General features: G+C 38.8%; 14 protein-coding genes across 14 annotated transcripts; 7 read left to right on the forward strand and 7 right to left on the reverse strand.

Annotated features, from left to right (window-relative positions):
• Positions 1 to 63: 63 nt before the first annotated feature.
• On the reverse strand, positions 64 to 474 carry GCK72_013916 (uncharacterized protein; the record flags this gene model as incomplete). The annotated part of the gene is made up of 1 exon (XM_003088416.2): positions 64 to 474. The coding sequence occupies one exon, from the start codon at positions 472 to 474 to the stop codon at positions 64 to 66; it is 411 nt and encodes a 136-aa protein (XP_003088464.1).
• A 260-nt stretch (positions 475 to 734) lies between these two features.
• Positions 735 to 1046, forward strand: GCK72_013917 (uncharacterized protein; the record flags this gene model as incomplete). Its single annotated transcript, XM_003107719.2, has 1 exon — positions 735 to 1046. The coding sequence occupies one exon, from the start codon at positions 735 to 737 to the stop codon at positions 1044 to 1046; it is 312 nt and encodes a 103-aa protein (XP_003107767.1).
• Positions 1047 to 2081: 1035 nt separating this feature from the next.
• On the reverse strand, positions 2082 to 2450 carry GCK72_013918 (uncharacterized protein; the record flags this gene model as incomplete). Its single annotated transcript, XM_003088415.2, has 1 exon — positions 2082 to 2450. One exon carries the CDS (start codon positions 2448 to 2450, stop codon positions 2082 to 2084), a length of 369 nt encoding a protein of 122 aa, XP_003088463.2.
• A 258-nt stretch (positions 2451 to 2708) lies between these two features.
• GCK72_013919 (uncharacterized protein) lies at positions 2709 to 3092 on the forward strand (the record flags this gene model as incomplete). The annotated part of the gene is made up of 1 exon (XM_003107786.2): positions 2709 to 3092. One exon carries the CDS (start codon positions 2709 to 2711, stop codon positions 3090 to 3092), a length of 384 nt encoding a protein of 127 aa, XP_003107834.1.
• Positions 3093 to 3658: 566 nt separating this feature from the next.
• Positions 3659 to 4656, forward strand: GCK72_013920 (uncharacterized protein; the record flags this gene model as incomplete). Its single annotated transcript, XM_053730060.1, has 3 exons — positions 3659 to 3767; positions 3815 to 4068; positions 4120 to 4656. The coding sequence occupies 3 exons, from the start codon at positions 3659 to 3661 to the stop codon at positions 4654 to 4656; spliced, it is 900 nt and encodes a 299-aa protein (XP_053584832.1).
• Positions 4657 to 4812: 156 nt separating this feature from the next.
• Positions 4813 to 5833, reverse strand: GCK72_013921 (uncharacterized protein; the record flags this gene model as incomplete). The annotated part of the gene is made up of 3 exons (XM_003107955.2): positions 4813 to 5108; positions 5155 to 5536; positions 5582 to 5833. 3 exons carry the CDS (start codon positions 5831 to 5833, stop codon positions 4813 to 4815), a joined length of 930 nt encoding a protein of 309 aa, XP_003108003.2.
• Positions 5834 to 6040: 207 nt separating this feature from the next.
• Positions 6041 to 7302, reverse strand: GCK72_013922 (uncharacterized protein; the record flags this gene model as incomplete). Its single annotated transcript, XM_053730061.1, has 5 exons — positions 6041 to 6426; positions 6478 to 6725; positions 6772 to 7012; positions 7071 to 7174; positions 7223 to 7302. The coding sequence occupies 5 exons, from the start codon at positions 7300 to 7302 to the stop codon at positions 6041 to 6043; spliced, it is 1059 nt and encodes a 352-aa protein (XP_053584833.1).
• A 1837-nt stretch (positions 7303 to 9139) lies between these two features.
• Positions 9140 to 10330, forward strand: GCK72_013923 (uncharacterized protein; the record flags this gene model as incomplete). Its single annotated transcript, XM_003107924.2, has 5 exons — positions 9140 to 9246; positions 9296 to 9598; positions 9795 to 9890; positions 9939 to 10109; positions 10156 to 10330. 5 exons carry the CDS (start codon positions 9140 to 9142, stop codon positions 10328 to 10330), a joined length of 852 nt encoding a protein of 283 aa, XP_003107972.2.
• Positions 10331 to 10876: 546 nt separating this feature from the next.
• On the forward strand, positions 10877 to 12202 carry GCK72_013924 (uncharacterized protein; the record flags this gene model as incomplete). Its single annotated transcript, XM_053730062.1, has 7 exons — positions 10877 to 11103; positions 11148 to 11269; positions 11316 to 11443; positions 11657 to 11721; positions 11771 to 11868; positions 11912 to 12048; positions 12098 to 12202. 7 exons carry the CDS (start codon positions 10877 to 10879, stop codon positions 12200 to 12202), a joined length of 882 nt encoding a protein of 293 aa, XP_053584834.1.
• A 454-nt stretch (positions 12203 to 12656) lies between these two features.
• Positions 12657 to 13194, reverse strand: GCK72_013925 (uncharacterized protein; the record flags this gene model as incomplete). The annotated part of the gene is made up of 3 exons (XM_053730063.1): positions 12657 to 12796; positions 12846 to 12975; positions 13021 to 13194. 3 exons carry the CDS (start codon positions 13192 to 13194, stop codon positions 12657 to 12659), a joined length of 444 nt encoding a protein of 147 aa, XP_053584835.1.
• A 2161-nt stretch (positions 13195 to 15355) lies between these two features.
• GCK72_013926 (uncharacterized protein) lies at positions 15356 to 15621 on the reverse strand (the record flags this gene model as incomplete). Its single annotated transcript, XM_003107936.2, has 2 exons — positions 15356 to 15514; positions 15565 to 15621. The coding sequence occupies 2 exons, from the start codon at positions 15619 to 15621 to the stop codon at positions 15356 to 15358; spliced, it is 216 nt and encodes a 71-aa protein (XP_003107984.1).
• Positions 15622 to 16111: 490 nt separating this feature from the next.
• On the forward strand, positions 16112 to 17420 carry GCK72_013927 (uncharacterized protein; the record flags this gene model as incomplete). The annotated part of the gene is made up of 6 exons (XM_053730064.1): positions 16112 to 16290; positions 16333 to 16689; positions 16735 to 16805; positions 16865 to 17016; positions 17062 to 17138; positions 17186 to 17420. The coding sequence occupies 6 exons, from the start codon at positions 16112 to 16114 to the stop codon at positions 17418 to 17420; spliced, it is 1071 nt and encodes a 356-aa protein (XP_053584836.1).
• A 767-nt stretch (positions 17421 to 18187) lies between these two features.
• Positions 18188 to 19392, reverse strand: GCK72_013928 (uncharacterized protein; the record flags this gene model as incomplete). Its single annotated transcript, XM_003107664.2, has 4 exons — positions 18188 to 18478; positions 18528 to 18747; positions 18799 to 19152; positions 19202 to 19392. 4 exons carry the CDS (start codon positions 19390 to 19392, stop codon positions 18188 to 18190), a joined length of 1056 nt encoding a protein of 351 aa, XP_003107712.2.
• A 5344-nt stretch (positions 19393 to 24736) lies between these two features.
• On the forward strand, positions 24737 to 26324 carry GCK72_013929 (uncharacterized protein; the record flags this gene model as incomplete). Its single annotated transcript, XM_003107817.2, has 5 exons — positions 24737 to 25189; positions 25240 to 25377; positions 25427 to 25858; positions 25905 to 26063; positions 26112 to 26324. 5 exons carry the CDS (start codon positions 24737 to 24739, stop codon positions 26322 to 26324), a joined length of 1395 nt encoding a protein of 464 aa, XP_003107865.2.
• Positions 26325 to 26987: the final 663 nt, after the last annotated feature.

Consider the following 26987-nt stretch of genomic DNA (forward strand, 5'->3'; position numbering starts at 1 on the left):
TAAAGAGGGCCGTTGGGTTCGGTTATTGGTTGAGATCAAGTTTGCTTGAATACCAAAAGGTATTTAAGCGCGCTCTCCTCGGATGCGTCTGGCAAGCTGGATATCCTTTGGCATGATGGTGACTCGCTTAGCGTGGATGGCACACAAGTTCGTGTCTTCGAAGAGTCCGACAAGGTAAGCCTCGGCAGCCTCTTGAAGAGCCATGACGGCGGAAGATTGGAAGCGAAGATCGGTCTTGAAGTCCTGGGCGATCTCACGAACAAGTCGCTGGAATGGCAACTTGCGGATGAGGAGCTCAGTGGACTTTTGGTAGCGTCTGATCTCACGAAGAGCGACAGTTCCTGGACGGTAACGATGCGGCTTCTTGACTCCTCCTGAAGCTGGGGCCGACTTGCGGGCAGCTTTGGTCGCCAATTGCTTTCTTGGGGCCTTTCCTCCGGTCGATTTACGGGCGGTTTGCTTGGTACGAGCCATTGCGTTTAGATAGAATCCGATTTGGGACTGCTAACTAATACGCACACTGATTTCCTCTTATAACTGCTTGCGGTGGGTGGGCGGGGTCAAACCTCGAGGAGGCAGCGCGGGCATTCGGTAACCATGAGGCAACGAAAAGTGTGTCCCCGCAGGGTGGTTCGAAGTGACTCCGCCTGCCCACCGCAGAAAGAACAAAACCATGGCATAATCTGCTTCATCTTCATCTCACTTGTGAGTCTTCATCAACCAATCGCTCAACAATGTCCGGACGTGGAAAGGGAGGAAAAGGTCTCGGAAAAGGAGGAGCCAAGCGCCATCGCAAAGTTCTTCGTGACAACATCCAAGGAATCACCAAGCCAGCTATTCGCCGTCTCGCTAGAAGAGGAGGAGTCAAGAGAATCTCTGGACTCATCTACGAAGAGACCCGTGGAGTTCTGAAGGTGTTCCTTGAGAACGTCATCCGTGATGCCGTCACCTACTGCGAGCACGCCAAAAGAAAGACCGTTACCGCCATGGACGTCGTCTACGCTTTGAAGCGCCAAGGAAGAACCCTGTACGGATTCGGAGGATAATTTCCTTCGCTTTCATGCAAACCAATAACCGAACCCAACGGCCCTCTTTAGGGCCACAAATATCCAATAATCCACATTTTTCTTGTTGAATAAAGATCTTTTTTACTTTTTCTTCGATCAAAAAACATTAACTAAATTATTCATATATCCTTCTGATCTAGTATATCCAACTCGGAGGATTGTAAAATCCTTTTCGGGATCTCTACAAGTCACTATTGAGTTTCTTTTGATCAAATCAGTCGAATAAATTTCGAAAACTTTGAGATTTTTTGTTATTTTCTCGAAAACTACCGAGCCAAATTTGGTCCCATCTATACAAAACGTGTAAAAACTTCTGATGCATGTTTTAAGCTATCATTCGTTTGATAATGTGGAGAAATAAAAACGCTGATAGATTATAACGAAATCAAAAATGAAAAATTGCCATTTCGACCTGAAATAAAATCTGAATCCAGGATTTTCAGTATTGAATGGGTGGATAATGCACTCGGAATAATTCTAAAACTAAAATTTCCTTACTTCCGACCTTATGCTTTACGCTAAAAATTAAAATAACAACGATTAAGACCTGCTAATTTCTCAAATGTTTCGTTTCATGACGGTAGATCAAAAATTTTCTTGCAGTTCTTTTTGGGAGGCTGGGAGACCGTGCAATGCTTAGTTTTTCAATTTACAGCTAGAGAACTACAGAATAACTTTCCGGTCAGTGTTCTGCTCGTCAATCTTTTTATACCATATGCGCATAGAGTTTTCGAGATTTTTTGTCATTTCATCTAATCGCGAATAGCCCCATTATGCCAATTAATGAAGCTCAACGAGGATTGCCAGTTAATTAAAAATGGTAGAGTACTTTTGTTCCTTGGGAAACGAATTTTTTCACGTCGGATTTCCAGATAAGATATGATTATTCAAACAATCTGAAAAACGAAGAAAATAAGATACGAATTTATTCAACTGGCAAATGTTGGATTATTGGATGTTTGTGGCCCTAAAGAGGGCCGTTGGGTTCGGTGGGGTTTGCTATCGGCCAAGTATTTACTTGCTGGAAGTGTACTTGGTGACAGCCTTGGTTCCTTCAGACACAGCGTGCTTGGCGAGTTCTCCTGGAAGAATCAGACGGACAGCCGTCTGGATTTCGCGAGAAGAGATGGTCGAACGCTTGTTGTAGTGAGCAAGACGAGAGGCCTCAGCAGCGATACGCTCGAAGACGTCGTTGACAAACGAGTTCATGATGGACATGGCTTTGGAGGAGACTCCAGTGTCTGGATGAACTTGCTTGAGAACACGGTAGATGTAGACAGAGTAGGACTCCTTGCGGTGAGCCTTTCTCTTCTTTCCATCCTTCGGCTTGGTGACGGTCTTGGCGGCCTTCTTGGCTCCTTTGGCGGAAACTTTAGGTGGCATGACGGAAGTTGTAGAATTTGATATTCTTGCTGTTGGGTTGTCGAACAATTTATTTATATGCGGCTGCGGTGGGTGGGCGGGGCTATGAACACAGGAAAGTGTGGAGTTTATTCGGTGTGCGTCTCTGTCGTCATGGTGTGTCCCCACAGGGGGAAAGCAAAAAACTCCGCCTACCCACCGCAGGAAAAGTATGAAAGGGAGTGCTGCGTTTGAATCGACAGATTCGTTCTAATCGACCTAATCGCTCATCAACCAACAATGTCTGGACGTGGAAAGGGAGGCAAAGCCAAGACCGGAGGAAAGGCCAAGTCACGCTCGTCAAGAGCTGGACTTCAATTCCCAGTCGGTCGTCTTCACCGTATTCTTCGCAAAGGAAACTACGCTCAACGCGTCGGAGCCGGAGCCCCAGTCTACCTCGCTGCTGTTCTCGAGTACCTCGCCGCTGAAGTTCTCGAGTTGGCTGGAAACGCTGCCCGTGACAACAAGAAGACCCGTATCGCCCCAAGACATCTTCAACTCGCTGTCCGCAACGACGAAGAATTGAACAAGCTTTTGGCCGGAGTCACGATCGCTCAAGGAGGAGTTCTTCCAAATATCCAAGCCGTTCTTCTTCCAAAGAAGACCGGAGGAGACAAGGAATAAGAACTTTCTTCCAAAAAACCCACCGAACCCAACGGCCCTCTTTAGGGCCACAAATATCCGAAAATCCAAATTACATGTGAATAAAGAATTATAGTTTTGTACCCTATATTGTCATGTTCTTCAGTTTACATTCTAAACGGCCGCTATCTCGAAATTTATTATGATGACAATGAAATAAGTCATCAAAAGCTGACATAAAATGTATGTGGTGTTTTTAACGAACTTCCATTTACTGTGAAAAAAATAAAGTTTGGCCAAGGATTTTCAAAAAAAAATTTCGCGCCCAAAACACTTTAGTGCATTTGTCAACTAAAGTGTTTTGGGCGCGAAAATTTTTTTTGAAAATCCTTGGCCAAACTTTATTTTTTTCACAGTAGTTGGAATTATTCGTAAATTATGTCCTCGAGTACTTCACAATTTTTTTTCTGCAGCCCGTTCTATTCAACGAACGAGACACAAAATTTTGTAGAAACGCAGACACGACGTGTAGTCTCGTAGCAGGCAGCAGGCAGTTCCTGCTTTTTCTTTCTAATTTCGGCCTAATTTATTATTTTTCCAGCTTAATCATGACTGTTAATGTCGTATCGAATAACGGGTCCTCTGGAATTCCTCCGTTAGTCTTCATCGGTGGTGGAAATATGGCATCCGCTTTAATTAAAGGTTGTGAGAAAAAAAGTGAGTTAGAATATTTCTTTATAGTTTATCAATAGTTTTTTTTTCAGATTTCGTGTCAAAAAATAATATTGTTGTGAGCGTTCAAACGGAAAAATCAGCAGAGAAATGGAGAAAGCAAGGATATGAGAATGTCTTCACGAATACCTTGGAAATGCTCGAAAAATACCCAACGGCAGTGTACATCATATGCGTGAAACCACAGGTCTTCGAAGAAGTTGTTTCGAGCTGGCCTGTGAATTCAAGACCGAAATTCATACTGTCTGTCATGGCTGGAGTTCCGCTTAAGACGCTAAGTGCGAAAGTAAGTTATTCCCGTCAGCAAAACTTGAATAGTTTTTATTTTTTCGTTCAGCTTCCATTTGTTTCCGGAAATACCACAATCATTCGTTTGATGCCAAATGTTGCCAGTTCCATCGGAGCTGGGGCTTCAACAATGTGCTATGAGAGAAGCAGCACAATCGAAAACCAAGAAATCTATATAAAATATGCTCGCGAGTTCGCTGAGTGTGTTGGAACCGTCGAGATTATTCCGGAACGTTGCTTCAATCCGGCTATGGCTATTGGTGGAAGCAGCCCTGCATGGACATTTATGTACATCGAATCGCTCGCTGATGGAGCCGTAGCTCAAGGTTTGGGAAGATCCGAAGCGAAAAGACTGGCTGCTCAGGCTGTACTGGGAGCTGCTCAAATGGTGCTCGACTCTGAATCAGGGTTCGACATTGAGACTCAACACTTCGGATTTCTCAAAGACAAGGTTTGCTCTCCTGGAGGCACAACAATCGAAGGTGTACGGACACTCGAGAAAAACGGTTTCCGTTCTGCCGTTATGGAAGCTGTTATCGCCGCATCGTCTAAGGCCGATGATATGGCGAAGGCGACAGCTAAGTGAATCTGTTTTACAATAATTTTGTGATTGTTGTTAGTGAATTTTAAAATAAAATAACTTTTTATAAAAGAAAGAACTAAACTAAAAAAACGATTAAAACAGTAACTAATGTGAAATCTTGATGTGAATTTTTTGAGATGTATTAAAGATGAGTAGAAGTTAGACTCGAGATCCTTTTTCCAGTCCTAGAAGCTTTTCAGCCAGTCCCACGTAATATACGGTTTGAGCGATACCGAAAAGGGGAGCCATCACCATCATCCGACAAATGGCTCCTTTGAAAAGAGCCTTCACACCTTCGTCGAGCCAAATTCTATAGAATGCATGCACAATTCCGGTATAGTTGGAGCATCCGGCTTGAATTCGTGTCTTGACAACATCCAACGGGGTCACAAGAAAGGATGCTGTTGCTCCAGCGGTTAATCCTGAAACAAAACTGGCCCAGAACACGGCATCTCCTGAAAAAGGACTAAATTAAAATAATTAAGAAACTTTTTCAATTACCCGAATCATCTTTTTTTCTTGGTCCTAATCCATCCAAATAAGCAAAAAGCGGGAAATATAGCGCAGAAAATGATACGTCTCTGGCCATTGTTGGTCCGAGTCCTCTGTACAAAGCTCGAATACCTCCATCTTTTGTCAAAAGATTCCAGATCAGTTTTGTAGCTTTTACTTTATCTTTGGACTGTTGCATGCGGATTTTCAAAAGTTCCATTGGTGTTGTGATTGCGACTTGACAGAAGCCTGCAGCAGCTCCGGCAAGCATTCCACGTGGTGTTGACAGTCTTTCTGCTTGATCTTTCATTAGTGCATGTCGGAAGAAGTCATTAGCGACCAGTTTGATTGCCTTTTCTGGAGTGATCAAGAAGATATTCACAGACGCGCCCTGAATTTGAATTTTATTTCGATGTGTTCAAAAATTGTCTCTCACCTGATACATCCCTTTCACTTGGTTCAGTCTTCCAGGTGCTCCTGCTAACCATGACTTTTTGAAACAATCTGCAATTCCGGTGTAGGTGGCAGTGCCTTTCTGATTTTGAAGACGTGTTTTGACAAGATCCATCGGGAAGACACATGAAACTCCAACAACTCCAGAGATTCCACCATTGAGCACCTTTGGAAGGTATCGAATTGGCTGCTCATCGCGTTCCTCTTGTAAAAGTTCTAACTCATCAACGTCCATTCTGAAACTTGTTTCCTTATCGAATTAGTGTTCCTTTCGTCTCTCGAAAAACATGAACAAGGATGTGAACCCGACAGAAAACCAAATGAAATAACTTTCTAATATAATTCATGTTTACTTAAAAATAGCTACATTAACACGTTTAGTTGGAATATTTCGGTTATTTGAAAAGAGTAGAATATTTTACAAAGCATAATCAATTATATTTTAAACCGAGTTGAATACAAATTCCAGTGATGGTTTGTCGATAGGTGTTGACGAGGAATGATGAGTTGCATACACTCCGAACATGTGTTGTCCGAGTGTCATGTCGTCATTATCGTTGCCTCGAGCGTTTTCGATAGGCTCTTCCACATCTCCGGCTGATTCTGTTCTGAGATCATTTAAGGGAATTTCTTCGAAATCTTTTTCTGATGATGGGCTGAGGTCGTCGTCTGGCGACTTCAGTTGGCTTCCGTTTTTATACGGTTTCAAAGTAACTTTTCCGTGTGTGATTTTGAACTTCGGAATACCGGTGGATATGGAATACTTGATGACGCTCAGCATCGTGGAAGCGATCACAACGAAAAAAAATACGGAAAGAATTGTGAGCACTGAAACATATGACATAAGAAACTTTGATTTGCAAGTCAAATGAAACTTACTAATCTCCTTGTTTATGTCATCTTTATTGCTACTCTGTTTTGTGAATACTAGTGAGTTTTTCACAGCCAGTACGAATAGAGTAGTGAAGATGGATAGTATTGATATATAAACGATGAACCAAGCCCATTTGTTTCTGAAGAATTGCATTGGAGTAGCAGGCTCGAAGCCGGAGTAAACAACGCTACATTTTGAACACAATGGTCTTTCTTCAATAAACGGACGGAGACAACCGTAATGAAATACTCTTCTGGAAAAATAGGTAACTTATATTCTCAACGTTCAGTGGTTACTACCTGCAGAAACATGGACTAATTTTGTAGCCGAGTTGTACTTGTAACTTCTCTTGAAACGGTTTGTATTGATAGTTTTTGTCGTGGCATGCCGTGCAAGGGGGTGCATTGTCAGAACAGCAGCTACTTATCCTGTCCGTTTTCTTCGATTGAAGCATTTTGGTTGATCGTGGAATCGTATTCCCCTGACCGCAGTTGCTGCATTTAGCTTCTCCGAATTTCTTTCTGTTCCGAGTTGCACAATCTACATGAACGAACATACTGAAGATGAAACATGTTACAGGAACCGATAGAAGACTTACAGTTGACAATCACATGGCTTAATATAATCGACGTTGTTGATAGGACCACTAATGTTTTTATAGCAAATATGACAATGTACTGCGGCAGGAAGTTTGTGTGAGCCCTAAAAATATCGGTAACAGCGTAGAACGAGATAGCGAATTATATTTACCCTATTTGGCGTTCGTCCTTCGCCTTGGCTTTCATCGGGATGTATAACTGACAATCCTTCTGGGAAGTATTCTTCCACATTCATTTTAAAAGTTAGTGAATACGAGTTTTAGTGGGATATCGATGATGAATATGAAGCACAGAGCTTCACGAAGTGTTGCGTCACTCGAATTTTCATGTCGTTTTACGGCTGCGGTCTTGCAACGAAAAAAGTTTTACTACTGTAACTGTCTAGTTTCTCTTCATTTTCCATTCTCTCTCGTCAGTAATTATGATTTCCAGTATATTCAAAACATTGATTTTTCATCTTAATTTTCTGTTTAACTACTTTTCTGCTCAACAAATATGTCTTTCTGTATAGAAGGACAGAATTCTGTCTTGCTCCCGTTGGGAGTCATTAATTACGTTACGTAACATGTCAGTTTTAAGTAATTAAACGGATTGACAGCCAATTCGAAATGAGGAAGTAGATTTCGACGATGATCACGAAGAGAATGATAAGGGTAGTATGCTTGATAGATCGGTAACGCGCGAGCGCAGATCATGTGATGACGTAACAGAGAATTCTTTGATCTCATTATAAGGTGAATTTTCATGTACAACCTTGTTGAATAATCTGAAATTAGCCGGTTCCCCGTTTAAAATAATTTTCAGAATTTCCGCAAAGAAAAATTGTTATGAAGGCTGATCATAGTTGCCATGTTTTTAGGGATAGAAACAGTAACTAGTTAGTGAAACCAGTGAGTGTCTGATAGAGGATCCTGAAAATGCGTTCGAATAAGCAGATATAACCACATCTTCTCTTTACGCATCCATTACTTTTCACGAGTATGGACGTTTTGATCTACAAGTTATCCGCCGTGATCCGTTTTATATGTAGTTTGATTTGTTTATCTTCCCAGTCTCATTTATTCCAGGAATGATTATTCGACAGTTTCATTCTCCTTCTCTACTCCTGCCTGATTCTGACGACGTTTTGCTTCCAACAATGACCTGTTTGTGAATTTTGGTGAGTTTGATTATATTTTCCTAGTTCTCGAATTCGAATTTTTAAATTTAAATTTTTTTTTCTCGAGGCTATTCCTAGTTTTCTAATTTGACCACACACCGAAACTCGCCCTCACCCCGAAGAGCAGATACGATCTTTCGCACTGTTTTTCTCCCAATCGGCATATAACAAGCATTAGAAAATTCTCGATTCCTGGTAACCAAACGGAACAAGTGTTCAGCTAATAGCCGAAAAGCAATAGAAATTGAAGATATGCCTTATCTCATTTTAGTATTAAGAACCATGTTTGAATTTAAGCATGAGAGGAAGTATTAGGTGAATAAGAAAAATTTTCAATACTTCATCTTTTAATCAGCCCGGTCATTTTTATGAAAACGAGTGGAGAATAAGACAGAGAAGCGACCTATGCCCATCAAACTGATAATTCAAATAGATAAGAAAATACCCTCAAACAAACCAGATGATAATTCGTTCTCATGGTCTTCAGAACATATTTTTGTGTGTTGATGCACTTTCCAAATGTCATTTTTCCGTTTGACCAATAAGTTTCTTCGTTTTCTTTAAGAATGGGTCAAAACACAAATTCTCACGCTTCACTCTGCATGTCAGGAGTCTGTGTTGTCTCGGCGCCGGAAGGCATATATTGTAGGCCTTCTCTCTCATTCTCCTTCTTCTTTTTTTCATGATAGGACAAGTTAGGGCGCGGTCGGAACAGGTGGGAACTTCTCCCCCTATTCTGATATCTCATATCAAAGAGAGTACGAAATGGCGCCTAGAATTCCGGCGCCGGCGGACCCCCAGATTCTTGTTGACTTCTTGGCTTTTTGGTTATGAACAATGTCAATGGTTTAGCTTCATGACATTCATTTTGGTATAAAACGAGAAATTTCTTTCTTTTTGCAGATACTCATGCTAGCTGTGCACAACAAAGATTCAAAGTTTCTTTTGGAAGTTTTGTCTTCTCTTGAATCGAGCCTCGACGAAGTCATATCACCGCCATTCTTCATAATGTCAGAGTAAGTTGCCCATCCATTTATTTGTTTTTCATAACAAAATATTATTCAGTCAACTCGACCGTCAAAATTCTATCAATTATGTGGTGGGACTCCTGCGACAAGCACTTCTCGATTCCCGTGTCGGATGGGTTGTTCGTATGATGTTTGGTCCACGTGAACGTGCTCTTACCGCTGAAGAAATTATCTCTCTAAACAGTCGCGCGTTTCCACTCAACGCAAAACTCCCGGATAATTTTCTTGAAAAATTCAAAGGTTTACCCCGGGTTCCAATGGAGACCATGCTTCGAATGCTGGGATGGAAGGATATTCACAATCTGCAATTAGTCGCTGGACCATTTGCTGACTGTATTGCGTGAGTTTACAATTTAGTAAAAATCAGTTCATAAAAGAAACAAAAAAAAGCTATGAAATAGTTTTAGGAATGAGTTCAAAAAACCTGAAACAAAACTGTGTTTTGCTCCTCTCCTTGATGAAGCAAGTATTAGTAAATAAGTAACATACTGTATCAGTATTATGTTTAAAATCCGCATCATCATATTTTCGTTTAGGGCCGGTCGTCGAAACTTCCCCATGCATGAGTTGGTTCAGGGAGCTGCTTTGTTGGTTGGTACGGAGAAAGTTATCGTCTATAGGTACAACGGAAAGTAAGTTAGAGTTCCTTCCGCTGCTCATCTTATCACATGTTTATTCAGAGTGGAAGTCAACCACGACCAGTTCGCGAGAAGTCTGCGAACAGTCCGAGTGAAAAACCTAACATTAAAACAGGAAGGAACACTTCGTGCTGTATCGTATCATATTCCCGAACTGTCATGCAATACTTTAAATCTTCGAATCTCTGATGCAGTTGACCCCGTGGAAGAAGAGTTAGTTCTGTAACAACAAAAGTAAATACTTCAAGTCTTATTTCAGGGAATTGGCACAAGTTGTGGAGCAGATTATCGTAAATCCACATATCACGGAACTCAGTCTGATCGCCAGAAAAATAGGTGACACACGTGCATTGATGAATCGTTTGGATGCTATTAAAGCTCGTGGTCAACATCTCAACCAAGCAAAGTCGACAATCGTCGTCATCAGCCCATAATAGTTTTAAACAACCAACTGTATATATTTCATTATCTCGTTCGTCAGTTACTATCTGATTATTCTTGCCCACAGAACTCTAACTTGTACTTCTGTAATTTGGTGATAAAGAGTAAGCAACTTCTTGGCATGGATGTTTAATGTGCAGGGAAGATCAGAGTTTCTTTAAATTTTCAGTTTCATGATGACGTCAAAACACGAATTTCCATTTAAGAGCTTGAACTAGTTTGTAAGCGAAAACTCGATTTTGAGTTTCAAGTAAAAACTCGATTTTGAGTTTTGTTTGTTCATGGTCCATCAAAAACTCTTATTCATTGTTTGAAATTCGAAAAACCATAAAAATGCAACATAAGATTTCTAAACAAAGAGAGAATGATGTGATCGTTATAGTATCCACAGTTTTTCGTCAAACAAAAAAGTAATAAAAATTGGATGAGCTCATCGGCCGTGATTCATTTTCCCTTATAAGGAACTGTCATATCGTTGTGAGCTATCAATTTTCACATTTTCACAGCAAGTTCTTTTTTTGAAACTTCACTTTTTCAGAATGAAATTCACTCTTTTGCTGTGGATTTTGCCCAGTATATCTGCATATCTTTACTCTCTTGAGGATGTAAATGTCAAGTGTCCGGCTACCCCTGAAAAAGTAGAAATACGAGCTGGCGGTCCTTTAAATGGATACACACAATTTTATGGGATTCCAGCCGAATCGGACGAAGACGCTTCCTTTAATTTAATAGAAGTTATAATTAACACTACCTACAACACTAAATTGTGAGTTAGGTGACATTTAGCTGGATTCGAAGTTTCAATTTCAGGGAATATCCTGAAAATGCGAAAATCAGTTCGTTTCCAATAGAAACAAGCGATGTACCAAAGTCCTGTTACGCTGCCACTGAGCCGCTAAATCTCAAGGGAGTGATCTATTTTGTAGATAAAAGTGAATGAAAAAGTTTGTATCTATATCCAAATATGCATAATTTTAGATTACACTGACATGGATGTTTATCAAAGTAGAGGAAATAACTATACTGTTGAGATCAGCAAGAACTACACGACCGTTTTCTCACGGAAGAGCACTGGATCTACACTTGGCAGTTTTGTCACAGATAATGTTAGTTTGAATAGAGTTTTGATATTCCATTTAACATACGTTTCCCAAACAATTTTGCAATTCAAAAGGAAGAAGCAAAGCATAAAAGGCAACTAATTTGATAAGAAAAACTGGATACATATCATGTATTGTTACTTTGAAACAACATTCATTCCTAATCGCATCAAAAATAATAAACACTTTCCGATTCCTCTTTGCATATATATTTTCAAGGATACTTCTTTCGAAATCCATTCTGGACTACCTGGCGATAATGACAACCTCATCTTCCAATATGAGTGAGTACAAGAAAAGAAACAATGATTTTCAAGAATTTCATATTTTCAGCTCTAGCCAAAAAGTTGATCAACTCTACATTGCTCAGAATTATTTTTATGTTCTGAACAGTGGCAAACCTTTCAGTTTCACTGTCTCGGACAAAATAGGTGACTTTCCCGGTGGTTCTTCTTAAATTATAACATATTTCAGTGGATCCCTCTACCACAACTTTTGGACTCAATGGATTCATCATGTCGCCTAACTTTCCAGCAGCACCACCTGACAGTTACAAAGATCTGAATGTCAAACTTGAGAAAAGAGAAGTTGAGAAAATGATAAAAGTGAAGGTATCTTAGGTGTCTGAATTGTCATGATAAATGGAATAACTACTTGAAGGTGTCAGCAATTCAATCACCAGATGTAGAAAAGGCTGGAGAAGAAGGCATTGTTCTGGACGAAAAACCTTCGGTCACTGTTAAATTCGGAAAATTTATCGGGTAGTTATCTGAATAATTTTCAAGCTAATAAAACCGTTCTTAGCACCATCGAGACCAATTCGAACGAGATAAGTCCAGGAGACTTCAGTGAAATTCTTCCAATCACGGCAAACACAATTGAAATAGTGTCTGTCAACTCTGCCTACACTGTTCAGTTTGAAATTGAAGGTATTTTGTTTCTTTCACGCAGATGAATCTATGATTACAGATGTACCAACATCAACAACAGCTACTCCTTCCTCTACTACAAAGCTAACAGTCACTCCAAAACCTGTGACTGGTGGAACGTGCCCACCAACTACATGTCCAGTTGTAACCTGTCCCGTTTCTACACCTTGTTCGTGTCTCACAACAACTACTGAACTATCTACCACTACAATGGGAGCTTCCACTTTGTCCGTGACTTCCATCATTACTATTTTCTTTGTTTATTCTCTCTTTTGATTTCGAATAAAATTTCAAGAAATGCTTTTCACTATCTGAAATGTTCGCAATGATCCCTCTTCGGTTTTCTTTCCGGATGATGATTTAATAAACAATTTCTGAATATCCGAACGAATCGATGGGTTGAAAATAATATAAACATAAGGAGGGAGACCTGAATGGGGACATATGCATTTGCATGGAAGTTTGATTATTCAGCTCACTATGATTGCCAATCCATGCCAAATGGCATACAACGCTCAGGAATTCGGGAACCCAAAAATATTGGATGTAGACATAAAGAAAGCATCCAATGAAATGACACGTGCAAACCGTGAGACATTGATAAGTGACCTGAAAATTGAGATTTGTTAGAATATAGTTCCAGTGATAACTCACCCTTTTCACTAGAGCTGAAGTTTGTTTCATTTGAATTTTCCAACTTTTCTTAAGAAGATACGAGCAGATAATCAGATAACAGAAACCAATGAAAACCATAACAAAGAAATTATTGAAAACATACGCTTCAACTGTATAGTATTCACTTGGAAAATTCTTTGTCACTTCAGTCATCGGATTCAGAAGAAATGCGGAAACCGATGAGTTAAAGAAAGTTGGTTTAGTGAAAAAAGCAAAATAGAAAAAATAGGGAATAGGAAGGAAAAGAAGTACTTGTAAACACCAGTTTTGGAACAAGAAAGCGCATTTTTCCGGAAAAATCAGTTCACAAACTCTGTTGAATGCCAAAAGAAGAACATACAAACAACTCATATGCCACGATCCTGAAAACTGATTAACTTTTGGATCTTGATGGTTTTATCTATATATAAAAAATTAACAAGGGTATTCAATCAGTCATAACTCGATTTTCTAAGAATTAAACCTTTTAATTCAGTCAAATAAGAACATCATGAACTTTCTCCAACGTACCGAATACAAGACATCCTGTAGTGAATGTGAAATTAATCGAATAACACGGATGAAGTCCCCTAATTGAATAAAATCCTGCGAAGTCTGCACAGAAAATCAGACTGAAAATATCGGGAATTCCCATGAAAAACATAATTTTGTAACATGGTAAAGAGAATAAAGTTTTGGAATTGAAAATTATGTAGAGAACGAGAAAATAGACGAATTGAGATATCAATCCAATCGTCATATAAATCAACCCAATTGCCACTTTCGATTCAGTGAAAGAAGAAGTTCCAGTACAATTATAGTAGTAGGGACTGAAACTTTGAGTCAATTGTGTCACACCAATAAATCTCACCTGATAACATTTCCAGATGTGAATATGTCATAGAACATCTCCGACAAAATGACAGAAAAGACTATCTAACTCTGACTTTTATTCACAGACGTGACGTTCATGAAGGAGCGAGAAATACCGATTACGACAAGGGTATTTCAAGTGAAAGAACTTGACAATTAGTGGGTAGCTCAAGAACTTTGTGTCTATTTGAAAACGAGTGAAAATGGAAAACAAGTTCTGCGAAAATCGAGAAAAAAGGAAGTAGAATTTGTGATTAATTCGACGAGCTTCCATGTGAAACAAACAGAAAAATATAGAAATGGACATGAAATTTGTTTGAACAGAAACAGACCGTTCGGTTCAAAAAATCTTTAAAAGGAAAACAGAACGGATAAACGATAAGCACATTCATTGGAAGTAATGGGAAAAGACAGGTGGATCGACTACTCTTTCTTGTCTTCCTCCTTCTTATCATCATCTTTATTCTCTTCATCTTTCTTCTCTTCATCCTTTTTGTCCTCTTTCTTCTCGTCATCCTTCTTTTCCTCATCTTTCTTGTCCCCATCCTTTTTATCTTTTTTCGACTTCTTCGACTTTTTCGATTTATTCGACTTTTTGGACTTTTTTGATTTCTTGGATTTCTCCTTTTCATCCTTCTTTTCGTCCTTCTTCTCCTCGTCTTTCTTCTCATCATCTTTCTTCTCCGACTTCTTCTCACCATCCTTCTTCTCTTCTTCCTTCTTTTCCTCATCCTTCTTCTCATCCTTCTTCTCTTCTTCTTTCTTCTCCACGTCCTTCTTTTCACTCTTCTTATCTCCATCAGCAGCGGCTGCTGGAGCATCTGCAGCAGGTGGAGCAGCAGCGGCCTCTGGAACAGATGGAGGTGGTGCCGGAGCTGTTGGTGGTGCAGTCATTTTTGACTTCGATTTTGGTGGTCTGGAATAGAATAAAAGTCAGCGAGTGAACGCTTTTCAAAAATTATCAGAAAATCAGTGTTACCCCTAATGAGAACCGCCCGAACCAGAACGTCCGTAATAGAAACTATCCGGCTCAAAACCGATTTAGAATATAAGAATCAACACTAATCGGTTTCTCTTTGAAACTATTGAGCCTACCTGCCAGTTCTGATTCGGGCGGATCTGAGAGAACTAGAAACTTACGGTGTCTTTTTCTTTCCACCACATCCAATTAACAACAAAACCGGCCCGAAAAGCATCACGAAGACGTGGAGAAAGTCGAAAGAGCTGATCATCTTTCTGTCGCTTCGTCTGGTTTCTACGATTCGGTTGTATTCGATTTCTAATTTTCGAACTGAAGATGTTCCAATCGATATGTACTTTTTATGTGGTTTATCTTATCGTTCTTAATATTTTTTCTCAGAAAAAATCAGTTTCTGAAAAAATTGTGACAAAGTTCACGTGATAAAAATATCAAAATAATTTCGTATGCTCAAAATTTATTAATTATCCGGACAACAATAACTTATTTTCTTCCCCATCCAAGTGGAGTTGGTGGACGATTGATGGTGTGAACATTTCCTGCATTCGGAATGAAATTGAAGAGTCCTGGCTCTTCGACTTGTGGTGGCTTGTAGAAGATTGATGGTTCATAGTGATCCGCTGGATAGAATGGTAAGAATTGCTGAAATTAACTTGTAGGTGAGATGAAGATCAACAGTGCTTCAGAATTACCGCAGAAACAGCGCAAACGGCGAGAAGAGCCAAGAAACAAGTAGAGAAAAATTGCATTGTCGAATGAGATTTCGATGATTTCGCTACGATTTCAGTCTCCTTTTAAACCATTTTTTAATGAGATCCCTCCGATTGAACGCAATGCAAAAAGTGATAAAAAGGGGTGCTCTCCGAGGGGAGATGACCCCTCAATACTTTGCAGAAAACTTTATTACTCATTGAAGATATTATAGTTTCCTTCTGAAAGCGAAAATGCTGTAACTAGCTATTTTTCAGTGAGTAATTGATTATCGGAATTCATTCAGTCATCGTTCCCCAAACATTCCGGAATCTTGATGACATCACAAAGGTTTTCCCATAAAAATATTCCAATTTATCATCACTCCCACCCAAATATAAACTTTTGAACTTTGAGTGTTTACTGACTCACAGTCAATACGACTCAAATATAAAACTGATTCTTATCATTTCAGACGTTTTTCTTCTTTTAATCGCTTTGTACTTATTTTCAATATTCTTAAAGAAAACTATATTCTTGAACAAAACTATGCAATTATACCTAGCTCTCAGCTGTTTATTACTAGTTGTAGAATCTAAAATTCATATTTTCGAGAGTAAAACTATTCCTGCCCAAAGAGGTACCAGAATCTATTTTTTAACGAATGGAAATGAAGAAGATTTGAGGGACATTACAATCAAAGCAGAAAAAAGTCAGATCGATACGAAGTGAGTTTACGAAATAATGTTTCATTCTACTCTGATGTTCAGTGTATCCAAATATTCTGTCCCACAAGTCGACGGTTCCTTGAATCCTCTCACGATAACTGCGGACAATGATACCGTTGTCATAACGAGACCAGTTGGAAATACAACTCCAGTGACTGTATATCAGGATAGAATAACTGATAGTTTGAACGTATTCCCTGTATTCTCGAATAGTGCAATTCAATTCAAAAGCGGAAAGAACGTTTTCTTTGCGGTCGACAAACCGAACGGAAAGATTATTACAATCAAGAATCTGAAAGTCGACAGACAAAACAATGGATTCCTGAGAGCTTATTCTGGTGTTCCTGGAGATCTAATTCCATCTCCGTACTTGTTTTTCTCTTCTGATCTATATGATGAGTGAGTTCATAAAGGAGAAAACATGTTCATCTAAAATAATTCCAGTGTGAACTTCTACCAACAGCTTGATATTCCACTTTCTGATTTTTCGCTGGACGTAGTATTCTCAGGAGTCAGTTACACTGTTTCTTTTGGCGAAGGCAAGTCTAATTTCTTCTATATCATGTTATTCCAGCTACAATCAGTGATCATGTTATTCCAGCTACAACAACCCTCCAATCTGCTGGTCTAGTAATGTCTCCGGGATTTCCAACAACAATGCAACCAAGTGATGTCTCGTATACTGTTCGTAGAACTGGGGATGAGCTGATATCTCTTCACATGAATGTAGGTTTCTATCAGCCAGTTCACTAATGAATTTCTCGTTTACAGCCATTCTTCTACAGAGAACAGTCTTATATGACAGATATCAATGTGAAGTTTGGGTTCGGAGTGGAACAAGGAAACTCGTATGTGTTTACGCAGTCTTATTCAGATACATATGCAATTGTTTCAGATTTCCATCAGAACTTAATGGAAGGTTAAGTGCATCGGGAGCTATAAATAGTGTTGAAGTGAAATCAATTGGTGCTTTCGCTATCCAGTACTATACGAATTCCACGGCAACTGGTGGTACGGTTCCAGTAGAAATCGGGACAACTCCATCAGTTCAAACTACTACAAAGTCTTCATATCTGAAACAAGCCAGTCTTTCATTTCTTACTTTATTTGTTTCATTGTTATTGAGATAGTTTTGTACATATTTTCAACATAAACGTGTTTTTGTTACAGTCATTTGCATCACAATAAAACGAGAACTTATTTTGTTTTGCTATTACGATTGAAGTATCAAATGGTTCACAAATATCATTGGTTCGATAATATTTGTATAGATTTGAGGGAGAAGAAGCGGATAAAAATTACGAGCAAATACTTGGACTGGAAGCATCTATATTTGTTAGATTCTGGAAACTTCCTTCAAAAACTTCTCATTGTATCGAATATTACTTTGATAAGCAACAAAATATTTATAACCAAAAAGCAAAATTCCGAAAAGTGAAATTACACTTTCCAATCAAAAGGGAGTTGTATAAGCTCAAAATACTCAATTGTATTCTTTCATTGAATTGAAAAAAAACGTGCGTCTCTCATACAAAAGCAGTAAAACAATCAAAATGTTTTTATTGACTTTCGACACGAAAATTGGTCACTTCTTACTTTTCTTTTCATATATGGATGAAATGGGAGAGTTTGTCCAGACGAAAGAAATGAGACAAGAATAATTGTTTGCCCACTTTTCCCTTTGATCTGTAATGGGAGTGCGGAAAAAAGTTGTTTCCCATGATAGCCCTGTAATAAAGTTTTTCTCTCCTTTGGTCCGTATCATCTGTCGGCTCTTTTATGGAAAATGCAATCAAAATGCTCATCGTTTTATTAGTGCGACCGACCGTAACCCGTTATCAATAATTCAAATACAAAGCAGAAAAACGGAAAAGTTTTGAAGAGGCGTAAAATAGATTTAGAATCGGAAGATGGCTGCAAGGAGTAGAGATGCAATGATCTGTGGGAAACTGGATGATTTTGTAGTCGTTTCGAATGGAGATGGAGTTGTGACTGTAGTATCTCTCAATGTGTATTGAATGGCAAATGGTCCATCAGATTCAATGAGGATTCTACTCATTGGACTGTTCGATGTGATGTTTGTACTTCCGTAAGAAGGAACTGGGAAGACGGTTGGGTCCATTGTTGTTGGTGTCATGAAAACAGTAACGTTTGTACTGTAGAATTGACGAGACTGGTCGAATCTTGGCTGAAAAGTCAAGATTTCAGAGTTTTTCAAGGTTTATGAGTACACTTACCACAAGGTATGCATCCACGTTGATTCCATTCTGATTATTAAGATTGAAATCTCTTGTTCCATAAGCTCCAGTTGGGAATCCATCAGTCATCACAAGTCCAGAAGATCCAATTGTCATTCCAGATCTAGTTCCAAACTTGATTTCATACTTCACGTTGGAACTGCTCGATGAGAAATAGAATCTGTCGAGTGGAAGTTCAAGTTGGTTGTAGTTTGTTACACTGAAATATTAGTTTCATTCAATTATTTCACATTATAAAAATCTGACTTACGTGTCAATGGAAGAACTATCGAAGAACCGAGAGTCACTTGGAAGTCCAATATCATCTGGAAGTCCAATGAATCCATAAAGTGGTTGATTCTTCTCCACAACCACATTTTGAGCAACTGGAATCTGTTGGGCGGGGCTGCTCAACTTGAAAAACACATTGGTTCCTTGTTTGAAACTGATCGAACTATTCTCCAGAAGTGGGAAAACATTGAGTTTCGGAGTCGCAGAATTCATATAGAGCCATCCGCTGAGAGGGGTCTTTCCAGTGAAAACAACACTGACCAAATCATTGTCTTGAGTTGGGACAAATGGAGTCAGAGAGCCATCGGTTGTTGGGGCAGCCAATGTGAAACCACTGAACACAAGAGATATCAGATTATAAAAATACTTCAAGAAAGTCTTACTTGGAGTTCTGAGCTGCATTGTTTGTAGTAATGGTCAAGAGTTGAAGATCTTCTTGTGGACTGTTTGAGATGATGTAGATCTGATGAGTCTTGTTCACTTTATACAGAGATTCCGTTCCAGTATAAGCGCTCAACGGGAAAATTGAGGCACTCGAGATTGAGGCGAGGGCAAAAAGAATGAAAAGCAGCATTTGATTTCCAGAAGAAGATGAGAAGAGGAGAAATGTGAATGTCTGAATTTGACTAGCTGAATAAATATATATACAATTTATAACAATGATAATAGGAAGAACCGCAAAAGATAACATGGGAGGAGAATGACACCCACAGCATAAAAAAGTGATAAATGATAAGAGAACAAGTAATGTATGAGTCACTGAGGAGGTTATGGGGTACGGAAATGGGAACGATTTGGGTAAGAAAAGAGAATACCGACCACTGCAAATGGCTATGGTGGTCACCAACCCAACACTCGTGTATTTGCATTTTCTCTTTTGTGTTTTCGGAAAAGAGTGAGTCAGGACGCACCTGGCGCCCCGGTCCGCTAGAGAGGAGCAGGTGTGAACGATTGCGCGTTGGAAGGGAATGGGAACGGAATAGGTGTTTCTGGTTGGAGCTAGATTTCAACAGATGGAAACAAAAAAATGAAGAAAAAGAAATGAGAAAATGAACGGAGGGATGGAGTGAAAGAGGAACAATGAGGGAACATAAAACTCTAAAACGTTCATTTGGCCCAGATAAAATCTGTTTGTAAAACGAAGAGAGATTGGGTCAAGTATATAAAATTGGAAGGTTCTGAATCATGGGGGATTAGAATGTAGAAGAAGAAAAAGAGAGAGCTGTAAAGAATTCTCAGACGACAAGAATGAAAGTGTGAAGGAATGATCTGACAAAAAGAAACCCAATAGTCTTCCAAGTATGTTTGCATATCTAAATGAACCATGAAGTTCAAATAAAATAAATTAGCATCAAACATTATCATCTAGTTCCGTTCCAATCAAATGGTTTCGTCCTTTTTCTCGGAATGTTGAGAATTAATGATCTGAAACGAGACAATACACTTTGAAAGTTTTAGAGAAAGGAGATGTGGATATCTTATAGCTTTTGCTTTTTATGCGAGCATTGGATATTTCTAATTTGCCCACATTCAGACTTTTTCCTTGTGAGAATATACAATTAGTTGTTGATGTTGTTGATGTTGGGTTACGGTATAATCTAGTTGTTGATGTTGGGTTACGGTATACACCTCCTTTCTAGGTCAAATGTTGAAACTTGAAACTCTGAAGCCCCCTTCCTTTATTGTTGTTTGTACAGTTTGCATGACTCAGTGACCACATGTTTGGGAATGCGCATTTGCGGAAGCTGACTGGTTTCTTAATTTTGATGTTTTGAAGAGAAAGAAGTGAGAGAGGATTGTTCAGAGGGATCAGTACAATCTACGTCTTTCAGAAACATCCCATTTTTCCTCTCACTATTGTTCCTCCAATCCAAAAAGAACTACGTCATTACCTGAGTACAAACATATCTCTTGCATGTTTTTTGTTTCAACAAACCCTGTCTACACACCTATTCATTCACTCCGGCTATACCATATTGTTCTTTTTCATTGTTTCTACTTCCTGTCACATCTTCTTTCCCCTTTCTCGTCCTCTATTTTCCTTCCAATTGCCTCATCAACCGTGTCAATTATGGTCCACTGTCCACATATGTTGCCACTTCACACCTTATCCTCTTTTCCGTTTCCTTCTCATTTCTTCTTCGTCTTCTCAATTTCTCATTCCGAACAAGTCTGTCACCAGATGACAATTCTTATCAACTGTTCGCATCTTCTTCTCCGATTTCGGACGCTTTCGAGGTCACTCTGATCCGGTAAACATTGCATAATTGAATATTCACTCACTAAACTTTCCATTTCTTTTAGTGATATCAGATCCTTTCCTTCTCTAGTTTTCTTGTCTTTTTTGCTTAATTCGGATCAAATTACAACCAGAAAATTGATATTTTTGAGTGTGTGACTGAAAGCTTGAATCAAGGAGTTTCTCCTTTTTTATTCATTCGTCTTCTTGTAAACTGCGATTGAATTCAAACTAGATTAAGTCCATAAAAAATCAAAAACCGTACTTCCAAATGTTATTTTTCGATTTCCTTGAAGGCCACATTACCCCTTTTTCTTTTTTTCTTCATCTCGTGCCGCAATAAAACAAAAATGTCTAACTCAATAGTGCAACCTTGTAATTATCCACTGAAGTTTAAATTCAAATATATCTACTCACTATGATGAAACCATATATGGACAATCGCTAAGACTGAGTATCTCATTAGCTTAATCAAGAAAGTTGTAATATGATACAGATCTCACAACTGAACTAGAACATCTTCCCATTCAGAACAGTACCGAGCCGAAAATGTACATTACTTCAATTTTTCCATAGACATTCACCGAGTTTTTTTCTCCGCTCTTTCATAATCCTCCTGCCAAACTAACATTTCCAAACAACTCCTTTTATCCGTTCTTATTAGTCTAAGAGTTCCCAATGACTACTACTACTTGCTCTTTCTCTCTCTATTCAATGACATCTTCTTCTTATTCTTCTTCTTCTTTTTCCATTCAGTCTTCTTGTCACTTCCAGGCAATTCCCTAATGCATTCCTCACCTCCTTGTCCCCTTCTCTTTTCCTCCTATCTCAACCAATTTCGTTCTCAAATCGAATCCGAAAAAGTGCTTCTGCTTCTTCTTCTTTTCCGTTGCACGAAATTTTTCGAATTGGGAGAATTTCTTAAGTCATCCAATTCTAGAGACGCAGACACCACAAAACCCAGAAGCAGACTCCTTTTAAAATGTGCACGAGAATGCTGCCCGCAGTAGTTTTAGTGTATGTTTGTAGTAGTCGAAGAAGAAAAAGAGAAGACGTCAGAACATCATCTTCCTTGTGTATTTCTTCTGCCCAATTGAGCATATTTCCGTTGGATTCATCTTTTCCCTTCTGCTGCACCCAACCATTCCTTTTTTCTCTTTTTTCAACAATCAAACATTTTCGTTTCCTCTATTCACCTAATCCGAATTGAATCGGTGTCACTGTCTGTTGACTCTTCGGACTTGTTCCAATGCAAAAAATGCTTCTTCTTCTTCAATTTTTTTCTACTTTTGCTCTTTTCCTGCAGAAAAAAAAACTAAAGAAGTTTTACTTTTTTTAGATTCCCAGGAGGAACAAAAAAGACAAAAAACGGCCAAGGGGTGGAGAGTGAATTATAGCAAGAAACGAATTCCCTTTCTCTCCGTTTTTGTTTCTTTGTCCAGCTCTCTTTTCTCAATGTGCTCTTGAGCCCGGATTAGGAGACACTCTTGTCTTGCATTTCGAGGTCAAAATGAGTTTTTGTCAAGATAGGGGAAAAGTGAGTGACATGACGATCCCATATGTTTATATATTTCATTTTTCGTATTATACACCACCAACAATTTTCTTTTCCGAAGTTTTCGTTTCTTTTGTTTTCCCGGTTCAAGTAACCTGTCCAAAATAGTGTTGGAAAATGATCTCTGAAGAAAATTCATCTCATTCCGGACACATGAACTCACATGATTCATTAGCACATCATCATTTTTAAATGTAAACTTGATGCTCCTTCTCATGCTTTCTCGAGCTCTTAATTGAATAATTCATCTCCACTTTTCAAGATATACACTTGACTCTTTCCTTCTCCTCTCCCCTCTTCTTGTTCTTCAGAATACCTATTCCGTTTCCATTCACTCAACTAGTACATTACTTTTACGATCTGAAAACGGAGGACTTGTCGACGTGGCGTCGTGCCAGTTTTGAGAAACCTCATTTTCATGAATTCGTAATCTTCTTTGTCTTCTCTTTTCCGTTGCATGCGCCTTGAGTACGCCAAGTTCGAATCGTTAATTACTTTTTCCCGCCTTTCCATTTTCTCCTCCCCCATTCTCGCTCCCTTCTATTTTCTTCCATTCTTCCTTAATCAGCTCCATTTTGTTTCTCTGCGTCTCTTCATCTTCCACACTCTCTCCCTCACATATATCCAGCTTCTTCTAATCTGTGTTAGGACCCAGGTGCCAACACGACATGCTATTGCATAAATTAGTTCCCGATAAGAAAGAATGTTTCAAGAGAGAGTGTGAAAGCTTCTAGAGACGCAGACACCAGACAACATATCCATTTTTTGGAAAGGACGCTCGAACGGCGTCATTACTTCGTTCTCTTCTTCTTCTTCTGGTTTTTGTCTGCTAGTTGTCTCATGTTTTCCGTTCTTTTCCTCCCTCAAATCTTCTTGCAACAAGTTTTTTCGTTCTTTTTGTGACTTTCTAAATGACGTGGATTATTGTGAATGGATTATTGAGTAAGTATGAAAGTGCGGAGGCGTCAGATCATCATGATCAGGTTAGCCAGTCTCCGGATTAGTGAGACTATTGTTAATACGTCTACCTTTTATTTTGTTTGCATTCCGAAATTGATTCGCAGATATTGTATAAATTATTGTAAAATCGAATAGCTGAAGCTTACAAAACAAGTTTTTCTGAATCGAGATTTCAATTCTGAATCAGACAACTTTCAACAGTTAAAGGAAATAAAGTTATGACATTTTTAGATTGAATAGTTCTGCTTCAAATTTTGGTGTACCCCAAATATGGGCAAATCTGTAACCCAATTCTTTTCTAATTTTTTACTTGATTTCTGGGAATAAAACCCGCAACGTCCTAGAAGCACACTCTGTATGAATCCTGGAAAGAACGGAATCGTTTTCGCAAGTTCCAGTCCAAAACTTATTCGTGTCGATTTCGTTGGGGATGGCAGCTGCATTTCGTGCCTTTCCTACGGTATAAAAACATTAAATAAAAAGGACGTTTCATTATTCTCTGTGTAACCTTTCCAACCCATACCCATTTGTTAATGTACTAAATTTCAACACGGGTGTGACCCGAGTGAGCACATTCTGTTGCCACCTGCCACTAAGAATGACTCATTTCAATTCATGCTCTCTCCCTCTAATACCATCGTTTCAATTATATTTTCGTTCTCACTCCACACCTTATCACCTGCTGACCGGAAACGTTTTCAGCCCTCGAAACTATCATGTTCTCTCTAGGAAAATCTTCCTATTTCATATTTATTTCCCATAAATTGTTTGTTTTCTTCCTCTTCAATTCTCTTTTTCTCATGTGAAAACGCTCACACATATATAGACAAAATCAATGTTTGCTCCGTTCATCGAAATTGTATTTTTATTGCCACCTCCTTCTCTTTTTCATTCTTCTCGTTTACATCTGCAACATTTTCCACGTTTTGTTTCTCCTACAATATATTTTCATATCGGCAAATATAGTATGATTTCCATTTTTCTTTTTCAGTCAAACATCTGTGAGCTGAAAAAATATAGTGAATTCAGGCGCATTGAAATAGAGAATAGACATTGAAGACAAAAAAGAATCGACCCATTGTGAATTATTCATCTTCTTCGTATTCTCGCTCGTTTTTCTCAACTCTTTCTTCTTCTGCAAACAACTTTTTATTATTTTCAGTGATGGCCGAGGTTACGTCTCCTGTTGTAGACGAGAAACCATGTTTCAAAGCGAATCCACAAATTTTCAAATTAGGATTAGCACGACAACATATTCTCGCTCATGATATTGGACAAGGATCCCAGTGTAGGAATGAGCCAACGTGTCGATGTGAAGGACTTGATCTACACTTTTGGAGAAAAATGTGTAAGAACTGTGGATGTCGGATGGATGAACATGATGTGGTGCTACCGAATGAATATGATCATGCCCAAATTGTAATCGGAAGATTATTTGGAGTCAAGGAACATTTTGAGAAAGTGTTGACAAGACCAGGAATGTATAAACCATCGGATCAAAATGATACAAAAGAGAACAATATGATGTCGAGTAGATCACAACCAACTGCAGTCTATAACTACAAAATGTCGTCAAGTGATTCAGAATCTGAGAAGGATGGACCAACTGTCAAAAAGGTGAGTGAGAGAAATTCTTTACAAAGCATCAAACCTCAGTTTCATTCCAGGATAAAGTTCAGTACGCATGGGCCCCTCTCCCAGACAAAGATCTAGTTTCCCGATACATGAAATGCCTTCCAGAAGAAGAGAGACCACTAGTTGGATCAAAAGGAGAGCAGAACAGAAAATCTAGGTTGCAATTCCAGGTGAGATCATATTTTTTTGATTCCTGATCCAAAAATCATGAATTTTCAGTTGCCACTCTACGACTGCAACGTGGAGGATGCTCGTTTTGTAGAAGAAAAAGACGTGAAAACTCTTCAAAAGTTCGTTGAAAACGTCCGAAACAATGTGATTGGAGTTGGAAGAGTTGTTGAAATCGGAAAAGATTCTGATAATTATGAAGATGATTCGAACGACTTCGAAAAGTCAATGAATGCAGCTTTGAAAGGATTGAAAGTCGGTGAAACAGATTGCAAAGATTGCAGTGAAATTATGAAAAACGGAGAGATTGGAGTCGAATGTCATCATCACACGAAAACGGAAACGTACCATCCGAACTGTTTCCGTTGTGAGACATGTCGACAGTTGCTGGTTGATAATATTTATTTCTTCTACAAGGATAAATACTATTGTGGAAGACATTATGCAGATCAGTTGTATCCAAGATGTGCTGGTTGTGATGAGGTATATTTCATATCTGTTTTCCTCTTTCTAATTCAAACATTTTCAGTTAATTTTCGCCAACGAATACACATTCGCAGAGGAGAAATCGTGGCATTTCGATCATTTCGCATGTTTCAAATGTGACTTCAAGTTGGGCGGTTCTCGATATATGACTCGAGATGAGAATCCATTCTGTTTGGAATGTTATCTGAAATTGTTTGCAAAGGTAACACTATACTTCTGTCTAATGTATACAACATAACTTTGTTTTCAGACATGTGACACGTGCCAATCTAAAATAGGCCCAGATGAGAAGCGTCTAAATTATAATGAAATTCATTGGCACGCAGAAGAGAGATGTTTCCAGTGTGTTCAATGTCACATGAATCTAATCGGAAAGAAGTTTATCCTCAAAAATCATAAACTTCTATGCTCCTCTCAGTGCAAAGCCAACTACAATTCTGCTCATCCGGATGCTCAATTATAATTCTCTCTCCGATCCCGTGTTTTTCTTCATCCACGACACAGTTTTTCTTTTTCTCTTCCCTCTTCTACTCAATTCATGTCATTCCCTTTCCATTTGATCCTACTACAACTACAGCTTTTTGCGCTTTTAGTTATGATTTTTCCTCGTGTATATTCTTTGTTTCTTGTGCGGGATTTTCACTTTTTCGCGCTTCATTCGAATGTTTTTCTATCAAGCGGAAGCATAATTGTATCTTTTTCTTGTCTTTTGCGAACAGACTTTCAAGCTTTCTTGACGAAAATAAAATAGTTGAACTGACAAGAGAACCTTTTGAGTCGGAAATACAATCAAAAAATTCTAACCGTAGAGATCAAGAAAACATAGTCTATACCCCATAAGTTCGTTTCCAAAGTCTGCTTACGGAACATCTGACATACTAAAATTTCACTTTGAATAGGCGATTGCCACTTCTGTACAGTAAATTTTCGAATATTTTCCTATGTGTTTCCAAAATTTCACTTTTTACCCAAAATTCCAATTCAACACAAATTTCTATTGAAATGCATTAGATAATTGTGTGAAGTGAAAGTCTCTCGGACCATACTTATCGATGCCCGAACCGAGGGAAAATTTTGAAAACCCGGCATCAAAAAATAACTATTTTTATAGAAAATGTAAACATTT

This window comes from Caenorhabditis remanei, chromosome IV (genome assembly GCF_010183535.1).
Source record: "Caenorhabditis remanei strain PX506 chromosome IV, whole genome shotgun sequence".
In the NCBI taxonomy this organism is placed as follows: domain Eukaryota; kingdom Metazoa; phylum Nematoda; class Chromadorea; order Rhabditida; family Rhabditidae; genus Caenorhabditis; species Caenorhabditis remanei.